The 15,378-nt window shown below is 36.1% G+C and overlaps 2 protein-coding genes across 3 annotated transcripts in view; one reads left to right on the forward strand and one right to left on the reverse strand.

The window, feature by feature from the left end:
* Positions 1-452, reverse strand: part of Cert1 (ceramide transporter 1) — a 135,103-nt gene extending 134,651 nt beyond the window's left edge. Inside the window, exons 1-2 of the mRNA XM_010619153.2 lie at positions 367-452; positions 8-110 (exon numbers count right to left, since the gene is read on the reverse strand). Coding sequence (XP_010617455.1) covers positions 8-110; positions 367-452 — 189 coding nt within the window. The remainder of the gene's footprint in view (positions 1-7; positions 111-366) is intronic.
* Polk (DNA polymerase kappa) overlaps positions 28-15,378 on the forward strand; it is a 72,388-nt gene continuing 57,037 nt past the window's right edge. The window contains exons 1-2 of one of the 2 annotated variants that reach the window (XM_010619133.2): positions 28-521; positions 6,413-6,505. The gene's annotated coding sequence lies outside the window, so the exon portion shown is untranslated. The remainder of the gene's footprint in view (positions 522-6,412; positions 6,506-15,378) is intronic. The other variant, XM_010619132.2, reaches the window with a different exon arrangement.

Genomic DNA, 15,378 nt, shown 5'->3' on the forward strand with positions numbered 1-15,378 from the left:
GGAGGACAAGCGGCGAAGCAAGCCTGCCCTTCCAGCCGTCAGCCGCCGTCGCCGTGACCCTTGCGCTGCGCCCGGCGCCGCCACCTGAACTCGGCCCCCTCGGTGCCAACCTCAAGTCGGAGAAGGAAAAAGAGAAGGAGAAGGGAACAGAAAATCCAACTGCCGGGACCTGGGTCCACTCACACCTCCGCTACCGCCGCCATCTTCCTGCCTGGCCCACTATTTACCCTTCCCTCCCTAATCCCCTCCCCTCCCCTCTGCCCTCCCCTTCCATCCTTCCACCTCTCCCCGTCCCGTCCCGTCCCGTCCCCCGCCCGGCGTCTGACGCCACACGCCCAAGGCTGGGATCCCCCTCCCGTACCCTACCTCTGGTCCTCGCGGGGGACGACGGGTAGAAAAGTAGGCGGGGTGGAGACGGGAGAGGACGGGATAGGAACGCTGCTGAGCGGCATTCTGGGAAGGACGCTGCTCTGTCCGCCGCGCAGCCTCCTGGGACTTGTAGTCGCAGTCTTGGGCAACTGGTGAGTGTCCTTCGCAGGGAAGTCTCCTAGTCTGGCGACGGGTGGGCTTACTTTGACAGTTGAGTGTACCGTCCTCTCCGCCTTGCTTTTGTCTCTGCCTGGCGTATTTATGACGAACTGCGGGCCAGGGCAGGAGATAACTGTCGGGTGAGGATGTCAGGGTTGCATTCCATGGCGGCTTTCCGGAACGTCTTGGGGCTTGCCTGGGCAAAACTGTGCCGGCACTTTCGCCTCAACTACAGCCTGGGGGACAGCGTGTGTGACCTGTCTAGTGACAAATGGGTTTCTTTCCCCATAACTAGCAGTGTGAATCTTGATGATCTTCTTATCTTGTTCTTTAGAAGTTAAACTTCATACTTGGCGTTTCCCAACTTTGAAGAAATCCTTCGGTCGCCTCACAAACATTTCATCTTGGTAGAGTTAATAGAGTTTTTATTTTTTAGAAAATAATTTTGAGTTTGTCAGAACAAGTGACATTAGAAAATTTTTAAATTAAAATGAGAATGTCGGGAGATAGCCTAAGCTACCTCTTAGCTATAAATGAGTATCTTTTTGAGGCCCACGTTAACCCTTTTTACTTACCTACCCCTGAAAGATAGGAAGGTTGCAATAGAACCTTTCTAATATAAGAAAGGCCAAAGTGCAATAGTTTTATTGAATAATAAAGGAATAGGCAATAGAAAGATGGTGCATTGGGTGGGAAGAGCAATAAATCTAATATCTTGTCAATTATCTTTTTGCTGACATTGTAAAGATAACATTGTGAGCCCTTTGATTTTGTAGCTGCATTCCTTTAGTTAACTACTTTTATATCTTGTCGATTTTCTTATAATTGCTAGCAGTAAAATTCCTTTTTAAACTTTAGAATACCTACTTCTTACCAGGATGGAAAGATGAGGATACTTTGAAGTTGAAGGAAAAGGCACGGTGGCAGAAAATAACTGGTAGCAATGGAGAGAGGCCAGCTTTACTAGGATCTTCAGGAAAAACAGTTAAGAAAGTGTTCTGACAAATACACTCAATAGATATTCAATCTGCCAAAAGTCAGTTACAAATCATTTTCCCATTGTGAAATCATGATAATGCATAATTGAAAACAAATCAAATGAATGAAGGCTTGAGAGATAAAGATTTTGAAAATACTGCGTCAACATATTAAAACATAATCTCAAGATTTCATTCAAAAGAAAAAACCCTCAATACAATTTTCCTTTTCCTTGAATTTCAGGAAGTATGTCTTTAAAAATGTTGAATTCTGCTTTACTTTGCCTTACCATTTCCTAATAAGGTTAGAGTTCCTATTTCTGATTCTTTTAAGCACTAGTTTTCAAAATCACTATGTGAATTATTGAGAAATTCAGTTCATACTGAAATTGAGAATCACAGGAGTATATGTTTATTTTTAATTGAACTTTCTATTTGATGTCCTTACAGCTTGTGTGTGATTGTAATCACCAGTACTTAGATTACTAAGGTGCCCTCTTACTCAATGGGAAATTGCTTCATTATTTAGTATTAATGTGAGAGAAATTGACTTTTTGTTAAAAAAAAAAAAAAGGTTCTCAGCTGGGTGTGGTGGTGCACCACAGTAGTAATCCCAGCATTCAGAAGGATGAGCCACAAGGATTGTCCAGTTTGTGGCCAGCCTGGGCTACATAGTGAATTCTAGGCCAGTCTGAACTACATAGGGAGATCCTGTTTTAAAAAAAAAAAAAAAAAGTTCTTGCTACATAATTTCTTTGTACTTATATAAGTAAAATTTTTTAAGTACAGAAAGATTTCTCTATAATGATTAGAACATCATAGTAGAGGTTGAGATTTACTTTATTAGTGTTAATGGAAAGAAGTTGCAATGGAAGAATAAAATACATGCACATTTGTTATTGTTTGATTTCTTGATAACAGCCATTCTTTGTGGGGTGAGGTAGAATCTCAGGGGTATTTTCATCTGCATCTCTCGAATGACCAGTTATATGGAACATCTTTTCATATATTTACTTGCTGCTTTTACTTCTTTGTCTGAGAAATATCTGTGCATTTCAGATGCCCATTTTTGAATCGGGTCTTTATATTTGGGAGGGCTGATTTTTTGGAGTTCTTTATATATTCTAGATAATAGTCCATTCACAATGATATATGCTCACCTGTGTTTATAGTGGCACAGTTTGTAATAGCTAAAACTTGGAAACAGCCCATTTGCCCATCAATTGGAGACTAGATAAAGATGTGGTTTTTCTATAAAATGGAATACTACTCAGCCATAAATAATGAGAAATTAGAATCATTCATTGGAAAATGGATACATATTGAGGATATACTCCTAAGTGAAATAAATAAGTCACACATGTATAAATACCAAGTAATTTCTCTGGTGTGAAAAACTATAATGGTACATAAGATCCTAATGATGTAATTGACAATGTAAAATAGGAAGAAAAGAGCTAAAGGTGTAGGGGAAGTGGGAAAGGTAGGGGAAAGGTAATGTGAGAAAAGGAAAAAACATGAGAAAATGAAAAAATGGAAATAAAGTATTTGTAAATAGGGAAGGGAGGAAGGGGTGAAGGGTGGGCAGGTGTATGGGGAAAAAATGAGAACCAAGACTTGTCATGTAAAGGTGCAATATCCTAATGATGAATGTAACTGTGCTGCATACCTGAAATGTACCAGTAAACTCAATGAGAAAAAAGAAAAAAAGATCTAGAAGGGGAATAGCTGGGTCAAATGAAATTTCTAGTTTTAATTTTTTGAGGAATCCACTGCCATCAACTATGAAGAGGGCTTCCTTTCCCTTTTCCAGAGCTTTACCAGCATTTGTTATTTATTTGTTGTCTTACTGAGAACCATTATTTCTGGAGTGAGGTGGAATCGTAATGCTTTAATTTACATTTGTCAAATAGCCAGTGGTGTCGAACATTTTTTCATGTCTTTATTGGCCATTTGGATTTTGTTATCTGGAAAGTGTCTGTTTCAGATATTCATTTTAACAGTACTATATACTATAAATATCTTCCCTGCACTACCCTATGGCTTGGTTTTAATTGCTTCATAGAATCCTCTTTATAAGCAGTCGAAAAATTTCATTTCTCACATAAGCATTTTCATTTCTTGCTATATGCTTATATAAGAAATGTTTAATTTTTTTTGTTCAGTTGTCTGAAACTTTTTGGGTAAATTTTCAGTAATGGCATATATATATTTTACAGCATGCCAAGGAGACTCTCTAAAAGGGTTGAATTAGTTAGAATTCCCAGTTGTGAGTCCGAGTACTTCCTCCTGACTTCAAGACAGGGGACAGCAGTAGAGTGGTTCTAAGTAAGCAATCGTAGGAGACTGTAGCATAAGTTCCAATTTCAGAATGACGCCTGCATTGGTGGTACAGTGGTGAGCATAGCTGCCTTCCAATTTCAGAATGAGCCACACTGGGAATAGTAATGAAGTGGCTTATTATGATTGACAAATTACATACTTTTGTTATGTGTTCTACAAGGGTTCTTTTGATTAGAGGAGGCAGCAATATATGCAAGATAACTCAATTTACAGAAGGATTATTGTAGAGATCTCGGAATCCTCAGCTGTCCTAGTACATATTGGAAACTTGGTGTTTTGCTGTCCATCTCTGAGGCCTCATGGAATCTTTCATCTCTTGAGTTCTTGTGTTTCCAGTCTCTGTCTCTCAGTCTCTTTCAGCTCTCACCTTGCATGTTTGTCTATCCTGGTTTAACTACCTCTCAATTTCTGTGTCCTCTCAGTGTCAGTTCAGATCCCTAAAAAGAAGCAGATAGTTGGCCAGCCAGTGCTTTAATCAGCTTTTCCCAAGAGTGGGGAATATAAGGCTACCTTTTTCATAGTTTGGAGTGGTAGCCTGACGAGAAACAATAGGCAGTGTATGTGATGCATATTATTTTCATTATAGTCTGTTTCTAACTGTACAGGTGGGAGGAGAAGCTAAGGAAAAAATGACTTGACATATATGAAAATCTTTTGTCAAGCATCACACGGATAGATTCTACTAGCATATGATAAATGTTTAGATGGTAATATGAGACTGTATATATTAAGAATTTGAGTTCTTTGGATGCGACAATTTTAAACTTTTTTCATCCATTTTTTTTCATAAGTTTTATCGTAATCCCTAAGGATTAAGAAGGCATTCATTATAATTAATGAATAGATTAGCCCTTGTCTTTCAGAATGTAATTCAAAAAACATACAGCAGCCGGGCATGGTGGTGCACACCTGTAGTCCCAGCACTCAGGAGGCTGAAGCAGGAGGATTGCTGTGAGTTTGAGACCAGCCTGGGCTACATAGTGAGTTCCAGGTCAGTCTCAACTACATAGTGAGACCTTGTCTCAAAAAACCAAAAAAAAAGCCCAAACAAAAACAAAACAAACAAACAAAAAAAACAACCATTCAGCATACAAGGTATTATGTTGACTACTATGGGGACTTTAAGATAGTCAAAGATTTTTTTTTTAAGGTAGAATTGGATGGGGCCTTCTGTGTTTAGGAGATCATAATAAAACTTTGAAACTTTAAGCAAGTATTGTCCTGATCTCTTTTTCCACCCAAGTTGTCATGTAAATGATTTGATTTTTGGTACATTAAAAATACTGTACTATAAATGTATAGGTCTCTCTTTATGGGGACTTTAAGATAGTCAAAGATTTTTTTTTTAAGGTAGAATTGGATGGGGCCTTCTGTGTTTAGGAGATCATAATAAAACTTTGAAACTTTAAGCAAGTATTGTCCTGATCTCTTTTTCCACCCAAGTTGTCATGTAAATGATTTGATTTTTGGTACATTAAAAATACTGTACTATAAATGTATAGGTCTCTCTTTGACTTGCCATTCATGTGACATTAGGCATGTTCTAAATGAATTTGATTTTTGGTACATTAAAAATACTGTACTATAAATGTATAGGTCTCTCTTTGACTTGCCATTCATGTGACATTAGGCATGTCCTCTAAATGAAGTTCAGAAATTTAAAAGATTTACAAAGCTCCTCAGCAGATTGCTATGACTTTTCCAATTAAGTCTGTACTATTTGCCCATTTATTGCATTTTTTCCTCCTTTAGCCAATAAATCATACTGGCCTCCCCCAGGGTTCCTCTCAAGCCCATTAAAGAATCATGAGGTTTCTACTAATGATTCACAATAAGCTTAGAATTGAAGGAATAGTCTAGGGTATGAATCCTAACTGGCTTCATCCTGAATAATCATATGACTTTGAATGTATATTTAATAAATGATTGCTTAATACATGTCATTATTAATATAACCATTCTTTATTATCACGTATATCCCAGTTGTGGTGCTGTTATGTGCATTTATAAACTCATATTTCCATGAGTATATCAAAGTGGATATTCATTTGTGTGAAATGTGCTAAATGCATCTACCTCCATTTATGAAAATTCTAGTCTCAGAAATATAAGGGGCTGCAAGAAGTTTGCATGTAATATATCTCTAGTGACATTGTACCAAACTACTGTAAAATAGCCGTAAGTCTACTTAAAGAAGTACATATACAAACACATGTAAAATAATTGTAGGTGTATTGAGGGAATTACCTATACATTTTAATCTATTGTGTTGGTACTAAAATGATTGTATTTTACCTCATGTGCATGCTGCGTATCTTCCAAATTAGTTATTTTTAGTTAGACTTTGATATTAGCAAGTGTGTTCATACCCACTGTAAGCAACCCAAGTTTACTAGTCTGTGTATGAACTGTAAAGGATTTATCAAGTTGGTTTTTTTTTTTTAATGCTCAAACAAACTTTCCCAGTTGCTTCCTAGAACATGAAAAGTCTATCTTAAAATCTATTGAATAAAAATGCATTGTAATTGATTTTGGGCCAATCATGATATTTATTCTTTTCATAGAAATAGTCCCTGCAACACACAGCTGTGGAGGCCAGGCATGGTGGCACACACCTGTAATCCCAGCATTCGGGAGGCTGAGGCAGGAGGATCGCAGTAAGTTCGAGACCAGCCTGGGCTACATAGTGAGTTCCAGGTCATTCTCAACTGCGTAGTGAAACCCTGTCTCAAAAAACCAAAACCGATATTTATTCTTTTCATAGAAATAGTCCCTGCAACACACAGCTGTGGAGGCCAGGCATGGTGGCACACACCTGTAATCCCAGCATTCGGGAGGCTGAGGCAGGAGGATCGCAGTAAGTTCGAGACCAGCCTGGGCTACATAGTGAGTTCCAGGTCAGTCTCAACTGCGTAGTGAAACCCTGTCTCAAAAAACCAAAACAAAAACAACAGACAGCTGTGGAATATTCTCTCCTAATTTCTTTTGCTGGTGCTAATTTCTTTCCTCTTAATGCTTTACATTGCTGTTGTGTGTAAATGTTGTGCATTACTAGGTGCCTGTTACTGGTTTCCTTCTTCTGGTCCTCCTCAGTGATGGGAAAAAACTGTGAGAGGAATAATGAAAGGCTGCATGAAAAAAAGCTGTAATGGGACTTCCATGTTGTGTGTAAATGTTGTGCATTACTAGGTGCCTGTTACTGGTTTCCTTCTTCTGGTCCTCCTCTACCTGTAGCAGTCATTGAAGCAGTGATGGGGAAAAACTGTGAGAGGAATAATGAAAAAAAGCTGTAATGGGACTTCCGTAACCTGAAAATCTTCCTGTTTGGGTGGATTCATAGGCTAAGGGAGAAGACACATATGCTATGCCAATTATTTTTATTTATTTGTTTGTTTTGTGTGTGATGCTGAGATTCAAACCCAGGATTCATATATGCTAGGCAGAGGCTGTGCAACTAAGGTATGGCTTCAGCCCTGTGTCTATTCTTAATTATTACTTCAGTGCTGTTTTCTGTCTCAGTATTGCAAGAGCCTCTACTCTCCATTTTTCTGAACCCCACAATTCTTCTTTATTTTAATCTCAAATGTATACTTCATGTTCTTTTTTCATTTCTCAGTGTCATATCTTTATCTTCTATCAAGGGGAATTATGAGTCTAAATGGTTAATAGCATTAAGCTAGGTTATCCCTATTATGGAGATGGATATCTTTAATAGGCACTGAAGTGTTTACCTTGCTTGCCTTTTTGTTTTTGACCATCTACACTCCATTAGGTTGATGTATTTTGCATTAATATCAATGGTTATTGTATTCTTATACATTCTGCCATGTCTTATTCTGTTACTTTTTCTTTCTATGTTTTTCCCCCACCCCCTTTTGGTGATGCAGATGGAACCCAGAGCCTTTGTACTGAGTTACAACTCTTTTATTTTTGAGATAAGAGGTCACTAAATTGTTAAATTGCCTGGGCTGGGCTACAGTTTACCTGCCTTTCAGGGTGCTGGAATTACAGGATTGAGCTGCCTGTTGCTTTATCTTTAAGATGACTTTGCATATCTATCTCAAAAGGCCCATAGAATTTATTTTTATCGTTTAAATTTTCAAGGATAGCTCTATCTTGCAGAGAGTGGGAGGGTAGTGGTTAGGGATACTCATTAATACCTTATTTTATTGTGTCTTAATTAGTTTTCTCTTGTTTCTGAGACAAAATACTCAACACCTAAAGTTAAAGGGGGAAAGGTTTATTTAGCTCGCAGTTTGTAGAGGTTTCAGTCCATGATTGGCTGGCTCTAAGGCAGAGTGGCATTTGGCGGAGGGATGTCACAGAGGAGAAACAGTTCATTGCAGGCCTAAGACAGCAAAAGCAACAAAGGGAGGACCATAGCTCTTTGCCCCTTATATCTTACCCAGGCTACCCACTGTAGCACTCACACCCTTTTAGTGCCCTTGATCCTAGCATTGCACCATGAATCAAATAGTCATATACTTTAGATCCAGCTACCTCTGATAAAGCCCCACCTATGATTGCATGAGGCTTTTCTACTTCTATATCATCAATTTCTTTTCTGTCCCCCTTTGTATATACGTTAGCCTTAAGCACTTCACTTAAAAGAAATTACTGAGTAGAGGTAGAGGTGTAGCTCAATGGTGCCACACCTGCCTGGCAAGCATAAGGTACTGAGTTCAATCCCTGGTACCAGGGGAAAAAAAAAAGTATCAAGTAACTTTTACTATACATGCATACTGAAGAATGAACAAACACTGCCATATAGCATCCTTTTAGCAAAATGCAATCAGTGTTCTCAGTTACTTTTCAAAATATACCATGATAATATCCTTCCTGTTGGATGATTAACTAGATAGGAATGTCATATTTCCTCTTTGTTTTTACAAAATTCATTGCCCTTTCCCTTATTCTAGAGTTTGAAAAAATAACTTCTCTGTATCGTCTGAGAATTCAGTCTGAGATTTTACTTATATGACCAACATCATCATCAAAGTCAAGAATGCTGTTTTTCTCTTTACATTCATCTTCAGATTTGTATAATAATTTTGAAAACTCTTCTGTCAGTTTTCTTTTTAATATGATGGGCAGAAAATGAAAAATTCAGAACTCTGAAATATGTTCAATGAAAGCTATAAATAAGTAAGAATAAATGAGCCATGGTGGACACACCTGTAATCCAAAATAATTATAGGCAGCATAATATGAAAACTGAAACATGATAAATGATGATTTATCTTCAGTACCATTATGCCATTAATCCATTTGAATAATGACTAATTCAAAAGGTAATAAAATAACAAAATTCTCAAAATATTAAAAAATTAATATTTCCTAAGATACCATTATATAGCTTCAATTTATATAGAGTCAGGTAGATCCATGTAGTAATTGCAAAATAGAATTTTATTGTTAGCCATTTTATGAATAGTGGGGGTTTTTTAGTTGTTCTTTGAGAGATGCATGTCAAGAAAGTGTAAGGTAAGCAATATGAATAGTTACAAATGAAGTTGCCCAAAGAAGAAACTCAAACATTAAAATTGGGCCTCATCAATCCTGAAGATACACTGAGGTTTAATAAGCTGCATTCCTTAATTTTATTTCACAACCAAGTATGAACTGTTTGCATTTCTTTTTCCTGGCCCAAGTGAAAAGACTTAACCATTGTTATTCATTCCAGAATAATAATAATTTGACCAAATGAGGCACTCCTTATTTTAAGGTTCAGAGTACATCTTATTGTACTAATGCATTTATCTTTGCTCACTGTAGTGAAATTTTTGCATTAAAAAAATAAAAAATAATATTATGCACACTATATATAACAAATATTTGCCCATTTGGACTTTAAAAAGTCTTTGCTTTAGGGATTATTGTTAGCTTTTCATGGAATAAGCACAGAAACTATTTTGTGGTTAAGATTAAGTAGGTACATAATTCAAACAGTAGATTTTGTAGGTAATATTCTTTTAAAACGGGGTGGGGGTCAGGGATTTAGCTCAGTGGTGCCACTGCCTACCTTGCAAGTTCAAGGACCCAAGTTCGATCCCCAGTACCAAAAAAAGGGGGGGCCCTGGGACTTTTTGAGCCTAGTAAAGCCCCTTTTGTCTTTCTCAGTTAAGGGGTTATTTTGGAAAAATAGAAGAAAATGTAAATAGATGCAGTATCAGAGTTGTAGCGGGTTAGGGAAGGCAGCATTGCTGCATGTTGAAAACAAATACACCAGATGTTAAAAAAGGCAGTTGAAGAGGAAGCAGGAGTTTGGGCAAGTGTCCGTGGAAAGCAAAGGAACATGATTTACCTCTATTCTTTGAAGAAAGTGGTGGAAATGGACAGCATGAATAGATTCAAACCTAAAACTGCGGAAGTCCTAAGTACCTCTCTTAAATGCTTGATAGTTGAATGAGTGTGTTGACCCATCTAATATCAATCTAGGATTAAAATTCTAGAAGAGTCTGGAGCTTATTTGGCTGCTATACTTCCTTTTCATCTTGGAGAAAAATCAGTGTTGTCAGCAAACATCTGTCTTAACATGCAGAATAGCTGCACTTCAGAAAGAAAAACAGTTATTTTGGTACTTTAGGAATATGAAGTATGTACACATCCATTTTATTTTTAATTATTAAGAAACTTCTACCTCCAGTATTGAGGAGTAAGCTCCTACACATAAACTCTATAAAAAGTTTAAAAATCAATTACTTGGGGCCAGGGATTTAACTCAGTGGTTCCGCTGCCTGCCTTGCAAGCGTAAGGATCCGAGTTCGATCCCCCATATCAAAAAAAAAAAAAAAAAAATCAATTACTTGAAAGCTCTAGAGAGTGAACAGAAATCAAGCATATTTTTGGAGGGCATCAAAACTTGGAAGAAGTGACCCTTACAGAATGAGTACCTTGCACTTTTGCCTTATGTGTAGACCTGACACAACGCAATTAAAGTTCCAATAGAAAACTTACCACCCTTCTTTCTGGAAAAACCAGGGCAGGGGTTTCTGAGCAACCAGGACCACTGAAGAGTGCGGAGTAAACCCAGCAAGTGAGAGAGCGTGGGGATGGAAATTCTAAATGCCTTACACTGTATAGGCTTCAACTGTGTCTCTGGCTGGCATATATCATGCATGCCCAGAGCAAACTGAAGCAGTCTGAATGGACATCTGAGCCTCTCTCTGCTCACTAAATATTAATGAGGTTTTTGTTTAATCGCCCATTAAAAACATTAACATGGAAGGACATAACACAGAATTCTCACAATGCAATATTCACAATATCCAGGATATCATGTAAATTATGAGCCTGGAAAATGTGAAGTGGTTTTCAAAAGAAAAAGACAAGATGTCAACCCCAAGACCATCCAGATGTTGAATTTATCTGACAAAGACAATAACAACTGTTAAAAATTATATTTAATAAAGTAAAGCAGTATGTTTGTATGCCTAAGAAGAAATCTCAGCAAAAAAATAAATACAAAAATAACCAATTGGAATTTTTAGAACTAAGAAAAGAAAAATCTGAAATTACAAATGAAGTTTTTGGTTGGGCTTAATAGTAAAATTATGACAGAGAAATTGATCTTTCATCTTCAAGATGGAGAATATTAGTCAACTTTTCCATCTCAGGGAAATTCCTAAAGCCCATAATTTAAAGCAAAAGAGGTTTAATTTGGCTCATGGTTTCAGAGGTTTCATTCTACGATCTACTGTCTCCAAGGCAGAGACATCATGACAGAAAGGCGTGATGGAGCAAACCTGCTTGAGCAGGAGGGCAGCGCCAGAGAGGGAAGAGGTCAGGGACCAGGTATTGTACCCAAGGTCATGCCTCCATGACCCAGCCAGACACATCCAGAAGTGTGCTTTACCAATCCCCTGGAAAGCTCTTGAGCCAATCTAGTTGACAATCCTGTTTATCACACAGAGTTAAAAAAAAACAACCCAAAGAAGGGAAAGATAAAATTTTTTAAAATGAAAAAACAAAAATAGAAACTCAACTACTGACAACATATATAAAGAGTAACAAAAATCTACAAGAGAAGAGATTGGGGAGGGGGAGAGAAAGAAGAGCTAATAAAATAATGGCCAAAATCTTCTCAGATGAGGAAAACATTTGCATACTAATAAAGCACAGTGGACCTCAGACAGGATAAGTATAAAGTACACCATGCAGGATAAGTACAAAGGTACATCATGGTTAAAGAGTAAATCTTGAAGACTGAAAAAAATGACACTTTACACACATAAACAGTGTAAATGCTCACAGTCTTGATAGAAAATGGTGGAGTAACATCTTCAAAGTATAAAAAAAAACCCCACCTATATCAATTGTATACCGAATGAAAATCTCTTTTGAGATTGAAGATCAGACTGGCCTCTTAGGCAGCGGTTATATATTTATTTATACACCAGTAGAAAATGTGGGCTCTGGAGACAATCTGGGTTTGAATTTTGGCTTGGATACCTCTTGTAATTGTAGATAAATTACATAAATACTCATCCTCAATTTCCTTATGTATTTTATTATTAGATACTGTATTGAGCAACCTAAATTAGTGAATCATGTGTAATGAGAAAATGCTTTTTGAGCACTTAGTACTTGTTTGACCTTTGGTAAATAGAAAATATTGGTTATTACTTATTTATACATATTCTTAGCTTTTGTAGCAAATGTAGCCAACCTTAATGGAAATTGATGTTTTCTCTTTTCTGTTTCATTTTTTTCCAACTTGAGAGAGGTTGTCTGTAACTTGAGATAAATCAGTATTGTGAAAGGGAAGTCATTCTTGCTGCTCAATTGCCTTTTACAAAGATAATATTTAGGAAGGTCTCACATTTAGTAAAAGTGATGAAAGAGAAAACAAATTCCTTCTCTTAAGAAACAACTTTAGCACCTCACTAAGTAAAACTTTTACAGTGTGAAATTTTACCCAATCATCCTCTTGCTCCATATGATAATCATTTATATGCCTTCTTTATTTCTTTGCTTTTGTTTTTCACAAGGTATTTTGAAAACTGGTCATTTACCTAGTTGGAGGCAGACTTCTTATTTAAATGGGAATGTTTAAAAACCTAACACAGTTTCTTCCATTTGAAGTAGAAGTTGCAGGTATGAAAGTAGATAAGAAGAATCAGCTAGGGATGTTATTTCTGTCAGTTCAATTTGAGTTTTAATATTAATAAACATAAGATATTTTCTTGGACTTTGTTTCTGCATTTGCTTTGAACAGTAGTGATGTACATTGTCTTGTTACTTTGGTTTTCTTAAAACAGAATTCCTGAGAAGGAAACAATCTCCAAACAAAGAGATAATTCTTTATATAAATCTAAAAAGAGTCATATAATTATGTTATTCTCTGTTCTAGTTGTTGGAAAGCTTAAGATGTAATTTCCTGCCCAGTCAAATCAACTATTTTGACTTTATTGAAGCATCTTATCTTATTAAGACACTGCCAAAGAGATTATGGGTATGGATACTTATCATATCAATTTTTATAATGAGAAAAAATTAGAAATAGTCTAACTGCTGTCATTAGGAAGCTTTTAAGTAAAATATGGTCTAACCATACAATGTCACGCTACACAGACATGAAAAAATTACATTAAATTTTGGAACTGGCAGGCAAAGATATTGGAGCAATAAAAAACTTCAGACAGGGCCAGGGATTTAGCTCAGCGGTTTGGTGGCCTGCCTTGCAAACTCAAAGACCCGAGTTCAATCCCCAGTACCAAAAAAAAAAAAAAAAGCAAACTTCAGACAACCCCCAAAAAGATAAACTCAAATGCCCAGGAATATCATAATGCCATGGGAAAATGCCTACCATACAGTCTTAAATGTAGAGCATATACTAATATGAAACAGTATATAGAATGAAATCAACAATATTCTAAATACAGTTATAATGTGTATACATAGACAATTTATGAAAGAAAAAAGGGATGCTACAGCTCTGTAATTATTTAAAAATCCGTGATTAAGAGGGACAAAAACAGGTTCCAAATCCAGTGTGATAACATGATCATATTTTTGAAGAAAATAGACATAGAATAAAAAAAAAATCATGAATATCCTAAAATACTAATGGTTAGTAGATTATAGCAGTACATATTAGTCTTCCTCTTATGCATTTCTGTATAAAATATTTTTGCAGCAAGAATGAACTTTAATCATTAGAGTAAACACTGAAGTCATCCTAAAAATTCAGTGAAATTGCTAATTACAAAATATAAACATGTCTTCATGACTTACAAGTATATACATTATAATATTATAATATATGTAAACAAAATGTACAGTAGAGTATATTGGGAACACCTAGACTGAAATAAAGTAAAATGCCATATTTCTATTATATATATGTACAAAATAGAAGCTTTATTTTTTTGATACTGGGGATTGAACTCAGGACCTTGTCCTTACAAGGCAGGGACGGTACCACTGAGCTAAATCCCCAGGCCAGAGAAGCATTTTTAAGTGTAAACACGTACATGTAGATGAAATTGTATTTTTTCATATCTAGTGTTACATGCCAACAAATACATTAACAGATAAAAAAAAATTTGCCTTAAATCCTGGTTCATGTAATTTTTTGGTTTGTTTGTTTTGTTTTGTTTTGTACCAGGGATCAAACTCAGGTGTTTGAGCTTTAAAGGCAGGCAGCTGAACCACTAAGCTAAATCCTTGGCCCCTCCTTTAATAGTTGATTTGCACCTCATTTTTTGGGGAAAGCAAGCCTGGTAAAAATTAAATATTGATTTAGTTACCATGATTATTGAAGAAATTGCCTTTGGATCCTGTGAGGATCTGCAATTGAACCCCAAATATATTTCTTGCTATAGTATTTCTCACTTTTCAGGATATTCCGTAAACCTTATTTATTTATATTTCACGAATAACTCCATCCTCTTCCCCATAGTGGGAGTTGAATCCAAAGGTATTCAAGACTACAGAAAAGTTTCAAGATAATGATGTCATTAAAAATAAATTTAGGCTATAAACTGTATTTTATGGAAATTTATATTATCATTCAAACTGCCTTCATTTTATTTTTTCATCAGCCTACAAAACGGCTGTCATTCTTTTCTGAAAGATTCTATTAAGTTTATATTTTATTCTTTTTACAGTACAGTAATTAAATATAAGGACTTTGACTTCAGACCTAAAATACAGTACCAGATATGCCAGCTCTTAACTATATTATATTATTCAAGGTATCTGCTAAATCTGTACCTTGATTTCTTCCTCTCTTCTGAACATTAAATATGATGCATAGAATGCATGTAAAACACTATGAAATCCAAGCTTTTCCAATATCGTATTTTATAAAAACTTAACTGGAATATTGTCATTAATTTTATACCTTTCTATATAATCTTATCATGCATTCTGTACCTACTTTTGTTCCCTTTAATTTTGTCTCACTTGTTTTTCTAAATACTGCAAAAACTATTGAGTTGTAAGTTTTCTTGTACAGATTCTAGGGGAAGAAGTTATTTAGCATAAATTATTCTGTTGATCAATTTAATAGTGTGTCTCAAATTTT

Source organism: Fukomys damarensis, unplaced genomic scaffold (assembly GCF_012274545.1).
Source record: "Fukomys damarensis isolate Sample0158 unplaced genomic scaffold, DMR_v1.0_HiC HiC_scaffold_1, whole genome shotgun sequence".
Taxonomy (NCBI): domain Eukaryota; kingdom Metazoa; phylum Chordata; class Mammalia; order Rodentia; family Bathyergidae; genus Fukomys; species Fukomys damarensis.